This window comes from Passer domesticus, chromosome Z (genome assembly GCF_036417665.1).
Source record: "Passer domesticus isolate bPasDom1 chromosome Z, bPasDom1.hap1, whole genome shotgun sequence".
NCBI lineage: Eukaryota > Metazoa > Chordata > Aves > Passeriformes > Passeridae > Passer > Passer domesticus.
The window spans coordinates 29072652-29086982 of NC_087512.1; the positions used below are offsets into that span (position 1 = coordinate 29072652).

The following is a 14331-nucleotide window of genomic DNA, read 5'->3' on the forward strand; positions in this document are numbered from 1 at the left end:
CTAAGCCTGGGGGAGGTAAAACACCCAGCTTAACAAGCCCTGGCTCTCATAAAAGGGCATAAAGGTGATCTGGAAAATATTTCAGATTTCAAATCATGTTCCAAAACCCAAGAATGCATGTAATCCAACATGGAGAACAGGACACCATAGCTAAAATTAGGACATATATCTAGCCTGTAATGTTCACTAGCAGCCAACTACTTCACTCAATAGATACCACCATCAGCATGGACCCAGCCGGAGTTCTGCCTGAACTGCAGATGGACTGTGCAACAGATGACTCTCCCCATGAGCAGGGACACTTCTTGGGATTTCAGATTCCTTACCTGACACTGAGAGATCCTGTCATGCCCAAGGCAGATCATTAATCCACAACAGATCCTTGGTAAGTGACTAATAGTGTGGTGAATTAAAATCAATTAAATACTACTAATCCCTTTAGCTACTCAATATTATTATAAGCCTTGTATAGACAATTTCTTTAGACATAAACCATTGTCCAAGTCTGAGACTAAGATTGGACCTAGCCCCACCTTGGGTCCACGAAGAGTTTAGAAAGTAAGGGGGTCCTCTTTGAACCTCATAACTCAATGACAGGCTCTTCCCTACTCTTGGCATCTCTTTTCTCAATGTGAAGCATTCTAAATTCTAAATAGATTCTCTTTCATTTCCTCCGTGCAGTAATTGATAAGGTGAACCTTGCCATGAAACTTACTGAACCTTGTCAAACCACTCTTCATTAAGTTCCTTCAAATTTATTGAATCATGTCAAATTATTATTTTATCTTAATAAAACATATTGCTTCTTCTCTCTTTTGAGATGCACTCCACTCATCCATAACACTAGGCCAGTGTCTCTCCTCAGCCCTAGATCACTGGTGCAGTTTTGCTAGTTAATCACACTTTTTGGGGAATTTCAGTAATCTCTGGGGTACTACAGAGGTACTAGAAACCAGAGTTTTTTTAATTCTCAATGTCATTATTTGTTTTAATACTCCTTTATTTTCTGAAACTAATAACTCTGTGTTGGTAATTTCTTATGGTGCCCACTATGTCCACATTCTCAGCTAGATATTTTCTTAAGTAGCACACTCTCCTCCAGTTGTTTTCTCCATCTTCTGCAGAGTGCATTAACACCTTTCCTGAGTTTTCTGTGTAGTTTGTGTCCTTTTGTATCACTTTCTCATCAAAATGGTAATTTGAATTTCCCATTAGTATGCAGTTTTTCTGGTAAGTCCTGATCACACAGAGAAAGACTCATCTCCACTAACAACTTCATTTACAGCTTACCATAGTCCCCTACATGACAGCAATATTCTTTTTACTGAGAAATGTTTAGTCACTCCAGCTTCAAAAGTCCTTCTGGTCTAAGAATAAACATTCTCGAAATAGCCTTTTAGTCTTAAAGATCTTTCCTGAACAGGTCATACCTGCCTGTGTCTACTATCCAACAAAGTCTCTATCATGACAATTAAGACATTATTTTGCATACCATTTAAGACATCAAGCCATTTTTTTCCTGTCTTCTTTCTTGTCCTTGTCCATATTCCTATGTAGTGTATGTATAGATATATAAATGCTAGTTATCTGTAATGAACAATGTCATGCAATAACTAAATATTTGTATGTAATTAACTAAGATGTGTCCATTTAGCTCCCTCAAGACCACACCAGGAAAATACTTCCTCCACATCTAAGTCTTTATATCAATTACTGTTTTGTATCTGTTCAGCATTCCTGAAGGAGAAATTTCAGAGGAATGCACGCTGGGTAAGGCTCCTGTCCCACACTCAGCCCACAGAATGCTCAGCTGCAGGGTCAGACCAGGCTCCTTGAGGCATTACCCTGACAGGCCTGAAAATTCCTCAAACTGGGGGCAACTTCTCTGAGTCATGGCTGCCAAAACTACCCCGGTGGGCTAAAGGCTTCTTTTTATCTCCAGCCTGTGCTTCTGTGTTTCACTTTATCAGTATTTTCTCTCATCCTCTTCCCATATACTGCTGTAGAGAGCCTTGCTTCCTGATGACCTCTTCATTGATAGCAGTGGTCTGTGTCTTGGGGATCTTTTGGATCTCCAACTACCTATTCAAATCAACTAATTTAGTTTAGATGTAATCTAAGTTTATAGTTAAAATTAGACTCAAAGATAAAATTTAAGACATTATTGTGTTAAGGAACTTCCCAGACTGACCATTCAGGTGTGGGCAGACACTTCCACAACTGGGATGAAAGCCCCTCCACAGTGGGCATCTCCAGAGAGCCGATGGGTGCCCCGCTTGACTCTCTGCACTCACACCCAGTCAGACTAAGTTTCCTCATTGGTTTGACCCCAGGTTTCCCAGGTGTTTGTTCCCAAGATACATGAAAGCTGTGTGATGAATAGAATTCATTCAATGTGTGGTGGCATTGTGGCATAAATTAGGAAAGGACTCCCTTTGAGCTAATTGCTTATACAGGTGAGTAATTGCACAGTAGGAGGTGGGATACAAATCCATCCAAGTTCCATTTGCTGAGTAGGAAAGGACTTGCCATTTTCTACAGTCATTTCTCTACTGCTAGCTGAGTAGGAAACACAGTAGTCTCAGGAACTCTCCCTAAAACTCAGAGTGCTAACTCCAGGTCTGTCTCCAGCTCTGCCAGAAGGCAAAAATAAATGTCAATCTTTTTTCTGCCTGTAAGTGGAGGCTAAGGAAAAAAAAAAAGGACAGCATATCTTCAGTAACTCATGAATCTGGACGTTTTCCTCTATGGTTTAAACAAATGGCAAAATAAAGAACTGGCCAAACAGGACTAGAGTTAGGAGGGAGATGTGTCTGTCAAGTCTCTGGGACTTGCCATGCAGTTTCCTGTAGCACATTTATCATTCTATGTTCTTACATATCATCACTACTTGAGGTACTGGGCTCTAGCTGTATGATTATCAACACATTGCATAATTGCATTAAGAGTTTTACATCAGATTTAAAACAAGGAAATATCAGGGAACAGAGCTGGGAAACCTGCTATTACATACTGCCCTGAATTATTCCCATGTCTTTGGGCACTGTTCTAGGAGGTCATAGTCAGACCTGAATCAGACTACACCTGTAGTGAAAAAAATTCCCCAAAACATTCAGAATACACTCGTGCAAACACAAATGGCAGCACTAATATGGTAATGTGCTGGTATACCTCTTTCTACTCATGAACTAAAATGCTGTTCAGATGTAGGCTCACACATCTTCATGGACTATCCAGAACTTGGATACTTCCTGTACACTAAGACTTAATCAACAGGACTGTAAGAAATTTCTGTAAGCAGCTAGTTGCTAAAACAATGCTTTCCTCAATACCTAATTTGTCTGTGAAAGAAATGTTGGAAAAAACCTCAATTTTTTCCTCAATAAAAAGTCTATGTTTCTGAACAATTGTGATGGTAAACAGAATGTGATCCCTTAAACTGCTGTCCTCATGTTTATGCTGCTGGATACATATAGCAGCACTCCCAAAGGCACTTTCAGCAGAGACAGTGTCCTTGTGCTCTGCTATCTGGATCAATATCCAACTCAATCATTATTTTACATATTGAGCGGTCTGCTCCAAAGTATGTTTGCTTCAAAGTGTGTTTGCTTTCCCTACCCAAATAGTCAGACACCTCATTTTACATAAAAGGCTTGCTTCTCGTATTAAAAAAGTATCTCTGGACACCAAGTGATGTGAGCATAGGCAGATGGCATCCTCAAGACCTGGTCCAACTGAGTGACACAAAATTGTCACCTTTGGCTACATTGCAAAAATACCATTAGAAAATACCTAGCCTAGTGTCACGGGAAGGGGAAGGGAAGGGCCCTTTGCACACTCTAGTATGTACACAAATACTTTCTTACTCTAATTTTTTTACCCTAATTTTATTGTAATACTTTTTTACTCTAATTTTTTTCACAGACTTAATTTTTGTCTGTGCCATCTGCCTTTGCCATGGCCTGACTGCTAAAGTTGTTACAGACTATGACAAGGCCTATTAGAGAAACCAAATGAAAACATAAATTTCACCTTTTTTCTGGGTTGACTCATACCTCTGAGAAAAGCCTGTTTATGTCAGATAAAGTCTGATTTTTCTATTTATAATCCCATCTCAGCCTGAAACACTTCCACTCAAACACTATTTCCACTTACACTATTTATAGTTTTACCAATGGTTTACATCTAACCCAGCAAGTTAAACTCCAGATTGTTCCATTCAAGACTTAAACTCACAAATTTAATGTTTTAACTACATTTTTGTTTCACTCAAGTCTGCTATAACCATTTACTGTCTATAACCATTCACCTTCTCCAATATTCCTTTTAAAAGTTTGGGAGACAGTTTTCTAGCAAGACAAATGCATACAGGATAATTTTCACTTTCTCCTCGCATGGAATTTTCATTTGGCTTTTCATAGGGATTCTATATACCTCTTATTCCTAACCTTACTACTAAGTAATCTTAACTCCAAAAATTCTTAAAACTGCTCAAAAATAAGGAATACTTCCCCTCAAACTCCTCCTGTAATCTTCTAGGAAATTCTAATCAAAACCCAAAACTAACAGAAACGTTGCTGGAAGCTAATTGTAGACATTTAGCTAATCTGTTGCAAAAACAAACCCACCCAAAACTATAGCAGAATGTTGCACAGTTGCTGTTTCCACTCAGAGTGGCAAAAAAGCATTTCAAGTCACTATAACTAAGATGTTTAAGAAGATGACTCATTTCTTCACAAATATTATTACCAGGACAGCAGAGATGGTTCTTTTCATGTGGAAGATAACAGCATTCATAGTGAATGTCCATTCTGCCCAATCTTTACTGAATTAAACATGTCTTAAAAAAAAAAAAAAAAATCAATAGATGCCTAATTGCTGCAATAACAGTAATATCTTAAGGAATAAAAAAAAAAATTACACAATAATTGCAGAGAGCACTCTTCTAATTAAGGAATACTTGTCAAAAGATAATTTGAAGAACAAAGCAAAAGGCATCAACTGCACAGCCTAAGCCCTGAAGCATACTCTGAGTCAACTACTGCTACAAAGTTAAGTTACCTTGAGGATTACAGAGGTCAGGAAAACCAAAACTCTCACCTCATGAACCATATTGCTTGAAATACAACTTTTTTACAGCTGAGAAAATCATGGAGGAAGGCAAAAGGATTAGAAACTACAAGGAATAAATCAGCTATTCATAAATACAGAGGCAATTAGCAACTTAGAAGTACATCTGAATTAGTGTACACTAGAAGACTTTAAGAACACACAGAAAGATGTCTGAGTGTCTGTACAACAAGTTACTTGATGCACATCCAGCACTCTCACTCAGCAGCAGTACTGAAAAAATGGGGAAGTAAACAAGGAATGACTGAAGTGTTAAAACTCTAACTATTTAAGCCTAGACATAAATAAAAAAAAATGCAGGCTGCTCTTGTGTTGCAGTAAAGTTGCTATAAAGATAATACTGCATAAAAAAATTTCTGCAATTACAAGAAAATGGAAAACGTGGTCAAAATAATCAGCAACCTGAGTTAGAATATTTTGCCAATTGAACTCTCACTTGACACTTTCTCTACAGCTTTGTACCATGAATCCCATTTTAATATTGTTGGATGTTACAAGGAAGCTGGTGGGACTTTTTATTAGAAACTTAGTAGCAGTAGAAATAAGGGGTTCAAACTAAAAGAGGGAGAATTTAGGCTAGATATTGAGGAAGAAATTGCTCCCCGTGAGGTGAGACTGGAACAGATTGCCCAGAGAAGCTGCGGATGCCTCATCCCTGGCAGTATTAAAGGCCAAGGTTGAATGGGGCTCTGAACAACTTCATCCAGGAGAAGGTATTTCTGCCTGTGTCAGGGGGGATGGAACTAGGTGATCTTTAAGGTCCCTTTCAATAAAAGGCATTCTATGATTCTATATTAATTATTTTGTCAGAGGAACAATAATTTGGCAACACTTAGTATAATTACATTTTATTGAAATATTGAAGTTATTCTTAAAGTGTTACAAAGATATAATACATTCGTAATGTAAGTGTAAAGGCTCAACATTAAAATGAAAAGACTTAGTAAAAAATATAGATTAGAAGTTACTGCAGCAAAACATACTCATTGCAATTACATTTATGTTTTGTTTGTTTTGTTGGTTTTGGGTTTTTTTTAAAGAAAACCAGCTATATTGACTGGCACATATAGACAAGATAAAATACAGCAGAAGTTTTCTTCCTCCATTAAGTAATCAATCAAGTAACACTGCAACAAACACTGATTTCATGCATAAGTGTAGAGAAGATTTTAAACTCTGCATATAGTACTAATTTCAGCTTTTGTACAGCCCCATTTGCAACACATTCCTGCCAAGCCCAGAGACTCCCGTTTTCTTCTGGGATACCTGGCCCAAAGGTAGCTGCTTGATTCCACAGGATTTGCATTTCCTGTTCCCCCCCTGTCCTTCTGAACAGCTTCCTCTACCTGGTGAACAAGTTTTTTTAAGTCACCTGCCACAGGTACATATTCATTATAGTAATTTAAACTGTACAAGTCCTTAAACGTCTCCCATCCAAGAAATGGGCTGCTTCTCTGCAGCTGCTCCACTTCAGGATCCAAAACTGATTGCAGGTTGAAGCTTCCCAGTAGTTTGTTACTTGCTGTTTGCGCAGAATCTGTTTTAAAGAGAAGACTTATCTTAAATTCAGACTGCAGGAGCATCAAAAGGATTACACAGCTCTAAGAAACAGCAACAAAACCCATTCAGTTAGCAATAAGGGAAACACTATTATGCAGGATAACTGTCAGTACTTGAGAGTCTCCACACCATTACTTACTTGTAGCTTACTTTTAGCAGAATCTATGTTTTAAAGTCAATACCTCCTGTTAGACATGCAGAGCACACAGAAACAACTGCAACTGAAGTAAAGGCATCCTGTCACAACTGCAGTGTTTTTGATGGAGAAGTCTCAATTTTTCCACAGAACCAGAATTTTGTTGTAAAGGCATGTACCCAAAAACACCACAGAGCTGTGTCTTGTTTTGGATGAATTAGATCAGACCCCTCTTCTCCTGTGCACAATCATACACAGTAGCATCATGTGAAGAACAAACGTAGGAAGGACTAAATAAGCAAGGATTCTATGCAAACTGATTCCTAGATTGCATTCTTCTACAGCTATTTTTAACTGATGCTTTCCTCTCATTTTTTTCATTTCTCAAGGCATATCAGGGGCTTGCAGAATTCACTTATGACATGCTTCATCTCACTGACTAGTGTTCTCAAAAATACAGTCCTACTTCCTTTCACCTTACACAGTTTCTCTTAAATTTACTTCTGCAAGGCAAGTGACATTGCTTACTTCAGCCAATGTGAAGAAAAACAGCTTCTTCAAGTCTTAATTTTAAAAGAATCCAAACCAAGTCTTTGTCTTGTGATCTTAACGCTGTTAATACAGTTATTTTTTTGTTTCAGAAAGCTGAAAGAACGTGAGAATATCCAGCAACTTTTTATTTACTTAAATATGGCTAATTAGTATACAGAACCTAATTTTCAGATAGAACAGCTGTCTGAGTATGTGCAAAAATAAAAGTAGCTGTAGCTACTTTAGTAATTAGACATTGATTGCCATTTAATAAAAATCTTTTGGGGTGAAGAAGTCTTCTAGTTAGATATCATGCAGCATAGTGGAGGCTCCTTAGTGACTGTTGTTCTCAGAAGCTGCTGTTAACAAAAAGGAAAGCAAAATTTGCTGGGAAAGGACATAATCCCCACAGAGCCTGTGTGTAAGTGATTTGTTATAATTACAAAGGTTACTTTTATCTTTTACTCAACCTGTTGGGAGAAAAAACCGTGCAAATATTCCCAGAAAACTGGCTTCATTAGCTGCCTGAAGTCTTAGGTTATTTCACTGCAGTGTGTTTAATCAGAAAAAAAAATCTCTTCCATTGCACGTTTTACCCAAAATTACAATTTTTGTCCTTTTAAAAAACGTTCTTTTTCAGTATCCAAATATCAACATAAATTAGAGCAATCCCTTAAAATTGCTGTTACATTTACCGCGGTTTGAGAGCACAGCCCGGAGACTGTAACCCGGAGCACCAGAGCCCGTGCTCCCCAGCGTGCCAACTCTCTGGTTCAGAGAAGCAGCAGTGATGCCATCGCGCGCGATCCCACGTCCCGGGAGCTCTGAGGGCAGCGCGGCGCCAGGGCTCCCGGCCGGCAGGGAAACGCCGGCAGGAACCCCGCTCCGTTCCGCCGCCCCAGGAACCGCGGAGCCTTGGGAAGGGAGGGAAGCCATAGCGACAGGCATTCCCCACCGCTCCCCAGGGCGCACCAGGCGTCCCCACATGGCCAAGAGAGGGGAGAAGTGTGATTTTGTGGGATTTTATAGCAGAAGCTCCTCTGCAGCCGGCAGCCCTGCGCAGCGGCGCGGCATCCCCGAACTGACCAAAAACTTTGCGGATTATCCCGGCAAATAACGCCCCAGCATTATTTGCCTTTCCTTTGAAAGGCAAATACCGACTCTGAAGCTCAGGGCGTCCTTCCAAAAGTCTCGGAAATGCCAACTAGGATCTAGAGGGAAAGCCAGAGAGGGACGGGGACCTTCCCTCAGCGGCTCAGGGCGGGGGAGCGAGAGGCGCCGCGCAGCGCCCGCCCTCGCCCTTTCCCTCCCGTGCTCTCCATCCCTCCTCGCAGGCCGTCGCTCGGCAGCGAGCGAAGCGCCCCGACAGCCGCCTGCCCCTCGGGCTCGCTCCTGGGACACTCACCGGCCGCGGGCGCCGGCTCCACCGCCAGCAGGGAGAGCCGCTTCCAGCGGGACCCGCCGCAGGTGAAGATGACGGCGCGGATGAACTCGCGGCCGCACAGCTTCACCCCGTAGCCGTCCCCCTCGCCCGCGGGCAGCACGGCGCCGGGCTGCCCCGGCCGCGCCGCACTCAGCAGTGCCACGGCGGCGCACAGCACTCGCAGCTTGGCCATCCCCATCGCGCCGTCCCAGCACACCCGACGGCCGCCACAACGCCCCCGACCGCGGCGTCCAGCCCAGCCCCGCCGCTCGCCTTTTATGCGCTGCGGGAGGCGCTGAGTCACCGCCCCGGCCCTGGCCCCGAGCCCCCTCCCCTTCCCCAGTGCCGGGGCTGTCGTCTGCCGCCGGGCGGTCCCTGTGCCTGGAACAGCCGTCGAGGAGCCCTCGGGCAGCGCCTTCGTCCCTTTCTGCCCTTGCTCGCTGTCGCGGCTCTTCACGCCGCCGTGCCTCACCTTCGGGCTCCCGGCCCACACCTGCCCGGGACACGCCGGGCCTGGGCCTCGGCCGGGTCTGGGCCTCAGCTGTTCCTGTTTGCGGCCAGATAGCACTGCCGATGCCCTTTCGTATTGCTTTGAAAACCTGAAAAACTTAATTTCGACTGTTTTTCCATTGTTTTTCCATAACTACCTCTGTGTCCTAAAACTGTTGCCTGACATAAAAAGACAGAAACAAGTGAAGTAAAAGAAATGCACTTCTAAGGAAGTACTTCAGCTGTGGATACTCGAAGGGGGATTTCAAAGCCTGGATTCCTCTCAGGTTTGTTGTACAGGAGGCCTGAGTTCAGTGGTAGCCATAGGTATCCAAGTGTCAGAGATACTCTGGCTCCAGTGTGGGCATCCTAGAGATTTGGAGCTCCACATCTGTGTGTCTCCTGAATAGGGCTCAGCAGGCTGTTGCTGACAAGGGTGGTGGTCTTTGGACTCCATGCAGAACTCTGCACTCTGTGAAAGTAAACTTCACTTCTGGATTTGTTTGTTGGCTTCCTTGGTTTTTTGGTTTTTTTTCCCCTAGTACAATAGGACAAGAAGTGGTTGCTGTCACCTTTTATACGAGGTTCTGGTTCTTCTGTGAAGAAAAGTTAATCTCTCTTAAAATACTTCGAAGTTGTTGTCTGTAGATCCTTTCACATGAAGGGTATGCTTTCAATCCCTTGAGTATTGTTGGCATATAAAAAAAAACCTTCAAAACTCAATCTAGAAGGAGAGCACAGAGAAGAAATACATCTACAGAGTAGTGTACAAAGGTGTATGGTTCACTTGTGCTGGCAGAGAAGTTACAGGATCCAGTCTCTTCTTCAAGGAGGACTTGGATGTTTTACACTGAGCTGGATCTAGAACAAGGCTGTGGAGGGCTAAAATAGTGAGCAAAGTTGTTGTGTTTAACCCTAGCCGGCCACCAAGTTCCACACAGTCACTTGCTCATTTGTGCACTGGGGAAAGACTTAGAAAAGTGAGAAAAGTCATGGCAGTTTAACAGGGAAAGCAAAAGGAAAAAAAAAAAAACAAACAAAAAAAGAAAAATAGGAATTGATTCAAGTGCTTCCTGTGGGCAAACAGGTATTCAGCCATCATGGGAAGACAAATGCCATGGCTTCAGAGGTACCCTCCTTTTTCCTTCTTCCATTTCCCCCCACTTCATATACCACCAGCATGATATCCCTTTAGTCATTTTGAGTCAACTGTCCTGGCTGTATCTCCTCACAAGCACCCACAGTCCCCTCACTAGTGTGGCAGTACTAAAGCAGAAAGGGCCTTGGCTCTTACCTGTTCAGCAATAACAAAAACATCTCTCTATTATTAACCATGTGTTCAGCACAAATCCAAACCACAGACCAATACCAACCACCAAAAAAATTTAAATCTACCCAGCCAAATTAAAAATTAAAATAATCTCCAACCAAAACCCAGACAGTTTTCTTTTTGGTCCAGTCTTAAGTGTTTAAACAGTGGTACCTCTACAACAGTAGGCACCATCATCCAGAATGTTGCTAGGGTGTAATCTGCAGAAGTGGAGTCTGCTAATCTGAAATTCCTGAAGAACAAAACCTCGATCTGTTCCTCCCTCAGCTGAAGTCTTACCTACTATACTGTTACAAACAGAAGTTGTGCAGGGGTGATCGCAACTTGAATTTTGAGAGCAGTACCTTGGTTTTGTTGGTCTCATGGACTTTTTCTGAAAATACTCACATCAGGTGGACTTCTGCATGGACTTTATGTAGTCTTCCAGACAACAGATTTGTTTTCAGTGTCTGAAAATCTGTAGTAATGTGAAAAAGCACTGCCAGGACAAGGCAATGAGGATAGTACCTCCTGAGTGACTAGCAAAACTATTATTCAAAACAAAACATGCAGAAGAAGATTAATAATATAAATTTAACAAATCTGAAGTAACTATATAACTTCCTACTGTTTGTTTTATAAAGAAGAAAAAACAATAGCAGAGCAAAGAAACTAATTTCCATTAATTATCTATAGGATGTTTCAAGGCAAGTACATCCAGTGTACTGGCTCAATGCAAGTATTTTTTATCTTTTAATTTCTTAAAAAAAGCTAAAGATAATTGTACTACTTCTCTCCTTGTACTAAATTATTAAATAATATGTTGAGCAATAGCAAAGTTTATAGAAGGTAAAGGAGATTTCATGAAAACTGGGGGCTAAATAAAAAATATCCTTTAACAATATCTCAGCAGCCTTGAATATCTTAAATTAAACTCTTATTCCCATCACTCACAAATGTCAGACAAAGAAAATCAGCAGTAAGACAAAAACTTACTGATTTCATTAGACATTTTCCAGAGACTTAATTTCAAATTCATGCAATTCACTTCTGCAAAGACAACTTCGTTGTTGAAAGCTGTCCAAACATGAATTTACAGCATTTCTAAAGTTTGCTTAGTACCATACAGGATTCTGCAACAAATGGGAAATATCACAGCATCAATTGATGACCAAGCATGAGCATTATCCAGTTGCCTTCATTAGAGGATTGTGCAGTTTAGAAAACAGTTCAATCTTAAGAAAGCTCATAATTGAAAAAGTTAAGAAATCCATGCATTTTTGCATAATGAAGTGCAAGGCTGATTAAGAAAATAAATAATAATGCAGAAATAATCTTGTTTGTATACATCCACATACGTGCTTTCCCCTTCTTTTAAAACCAGCGATATGCAGTCATCAATAACTCCAAAGCATGTAGGAAGGGGCCATGATTTTCAACTTTCCTTATTGTAAGGAATTCCGTATTGTAAGGCCCAACCTGCACTCTCCAAAGCAATTTTGCTTGTTTCTCCTCAGTGCTCATATATATTATCACAACCAGATAAGAGTGAAGTGGAAGCACTTGTGGCAGGCACTTCCTTGGGTTCACACCTATAATTAGAACACAAACAGCTTAATTTTGGCATCCTAATCAGGACTGACTTCTCCCTTTTCCAGAACAATCCTGCTCCAAATGATACTGATTCAGAATATATGGCTATCAGACAAAATAACCAGAAGAAACCATTAGAATTAAGAATGGTAAGAGTAGTGCCTTCAGGCCAGAACAGGCTCCCCCTGGAACTGCTCTCCTTTTTTTCCCCAGTGATTCACGGAAACAAAGGCAATTGTTGTGATATATTAAAGTAAGTCTAACAGCTGAGGCCAGTTGAGCACAAATTACAGAAAGGAGCAGGATGTTTTAGGCGCTTTATTTATTTATATAACAAATATGATGAATATGGGCAACTTGTGCTGTGAATATGTATTTCCCCAAAGTAAACCTTGTCACTACTAAGCCCCTGTTTTCTTTCACTGTCCTCTGAAGGAAATTATACCATTCAATTATTCTGTATCTTTCACTATGTCACAGATATGACTGTGCACAGCACGTGCAAGCATTTTGATTAGTACACTGGCAGTTATTCTACTGCCAGTAGAATTCTGCAACAAAGAACAAGCATTTACAAAACAAAACCATGCATTTCTCAAAAAACAAAAGCAAAGCAAACAGTAAAAAATAAGGACAATAAAGGTGAATAACCCTTAACTGCTTGATGATTTTTGGCATATTCTATGTAGCCCATCTAAATCTATTTCTGGCTTAGACCATCTTGCTTAGAGCCTTTTCCTTAATAAATTTGGTAAATTTCACTGATACTGTGTAATACTAGATGAAACTTACCCCATTTCTGTCACATTTTTGTGTGGAGTCTTGCAATAGACTAACGTTATTAATCAAAGTTCAAATTTTGGGAGCAAAAAAAATTAAAACAATTTTTTATTAATATGTACCTACCCTATTATCCCCTAAAACTGCTACCTGGACCATGATTTGGCCCTTTAACACTGGCTTTTGATCAAACTTCATAGTCAGGAATCTGTCACAAGCACACAGATAAGAAAGTATCAATAGATGACAGATATCAAAACATAAAATTATTCTTTAAAATTAAAGGAAGGTGGACTTCAGAACTTGGAGGAAACATAGCAAACGCTCTGTAATTCAAAGCAAAACAAGAAAGTGGAGTACTTGTGTTCATGTTATTACACTGACCATTAAAACACATCACATTTGAGATCACTTACAGACTGTATGCATTGTTAACATGCAGGGGACAGAACCGATTACAGAAGTGCCTGAATGCAGAAGTTAATGCACTTTCAGAAGTCAGACTGTGGAAACTGTGCTATTAATTTCTTCTGCGTTGAGAAGCTTTTGTTTCATTATATATTTGGCTGTTTTGTTGTAGCAATATTCTACGTTTAGTTAAGTAGTCTTCAAAATCATATTTGGGGCATTATCTCCAGCTGGAATTTAATTTTTAAATCAACAAATTGTCAATAGAGACTTTGGCTTAATTAATTTTTGGATGTTTCTTGAGCATTTGTTTTTCATTCCACAATTAGATTAATGCTACAAGAATTTCCATCCAAAACACAAAATAATCTGTTTCTGAACAATATTTCCAATCAGAAACAATTTTTCCAAGTGTGACATCAGAACATTAAAGTATACTAAAATTATATTCTTGGAATATATCATGTTAGAGTAAAGGCATACAAAAAATCCCTCCGTTTTTCAGTACTTGTAAGGCCACTTGGATCTACTCATTACAAAAACATACATTAATAATTTTGCTTGCTGTTAGCCTAAGTTAATATTCATCTTAGTAGGGAAACTCTGATTTCAATTATCAAAAAACAAATTATCCTGAGTTTCAGAATGTCGAACAAGCATGAAAAAGATTCAGGAAATAGCTACATAATTTGTTTCCTCTTTTTCAGAAGCTATCTCTACTCATACTTTAACACAGTTTTCCCTAAGAGTAAAACACACAGTTAGCAAGTTATATGTTTACTTCTGAACCTACTTCTGATAAAAGCTGTTTATTCCAGAACTTGAAGCAGAGATGGTAAGTTCTTTGCTAAAGAAGAGCAAATAAAAAGTGTCTTGTTTTTCAAATAAATTGACTGCCCGCTCCTGACTTCAAATTGAGCTCGGTATCCTGAAATATATTTGAAAATGGTATATAATTATTTATATATTTTA

The 14331-nt window shown here is 40.1% G+C and overlaps 1 protein-coding gene across 2 annotated transcripts; it reads right to left on the bottom strand.

Moving 5' to 3' along the window:
* Positions 1–5962: 5962 nt before the first annotated feature.
* Positions 5963–12726, bottom strand: LOC135290398 (relaxin-3-like). 2 transcript variants are annotated; one of them, XR_010353175.1, is made up of 4 exons: positions 11937–12726; positions 11575–11711; positions 10987–11077; positions 6527–6667 (listed from the first exon to the last, which is right to left on the bottom strand). XR_010353175.1 is itself a non-coding variant. In XM_064404301.1 (2 exons), the coding sequence occupies exons 1-2, from the start codon at positions 8977–8979 to the stop codon at positions 6300–6302; spliced, it is 585 nt and encodes a 194-aa protein (XP_064260371.1). In that variant the 3' UTR covers positions 5963–6299. The 2 variants fall into 2 exon arrangements, 1 of the variants encoding a protein (XP_064260371.1); XM_064404301.1 differs by lacking the exons at positions 10987–11077; positions 11575–11711; positions 11937–12726 and adding an exon at positions 8763–8979 and having other exon boundaries at positions 5963–6667.
* Between the last annotated feature and the right edge of the window lie 1605 nt (positions 12727–14331).

What these genes read in the sequence shown, in the direction of transcription:
- LOC135290398 (XM_064404301.1), bottom strand. Translation starts at nt 8,979, where the DNA reads ATGGGGATGGCCAAGCTGCGAGTGCTGTGCGCCGCCGTGGCACTGCTG. An exon ending in GGAGCCGGCGCCCGCGGCCG is followed by an intron (nt 6,668 to 8,762) that starts GTGAGTGTCCCA and finishes TCTTTAAAACAG; the next exon opens with ATTCTGCGCAAACAGCAAGT.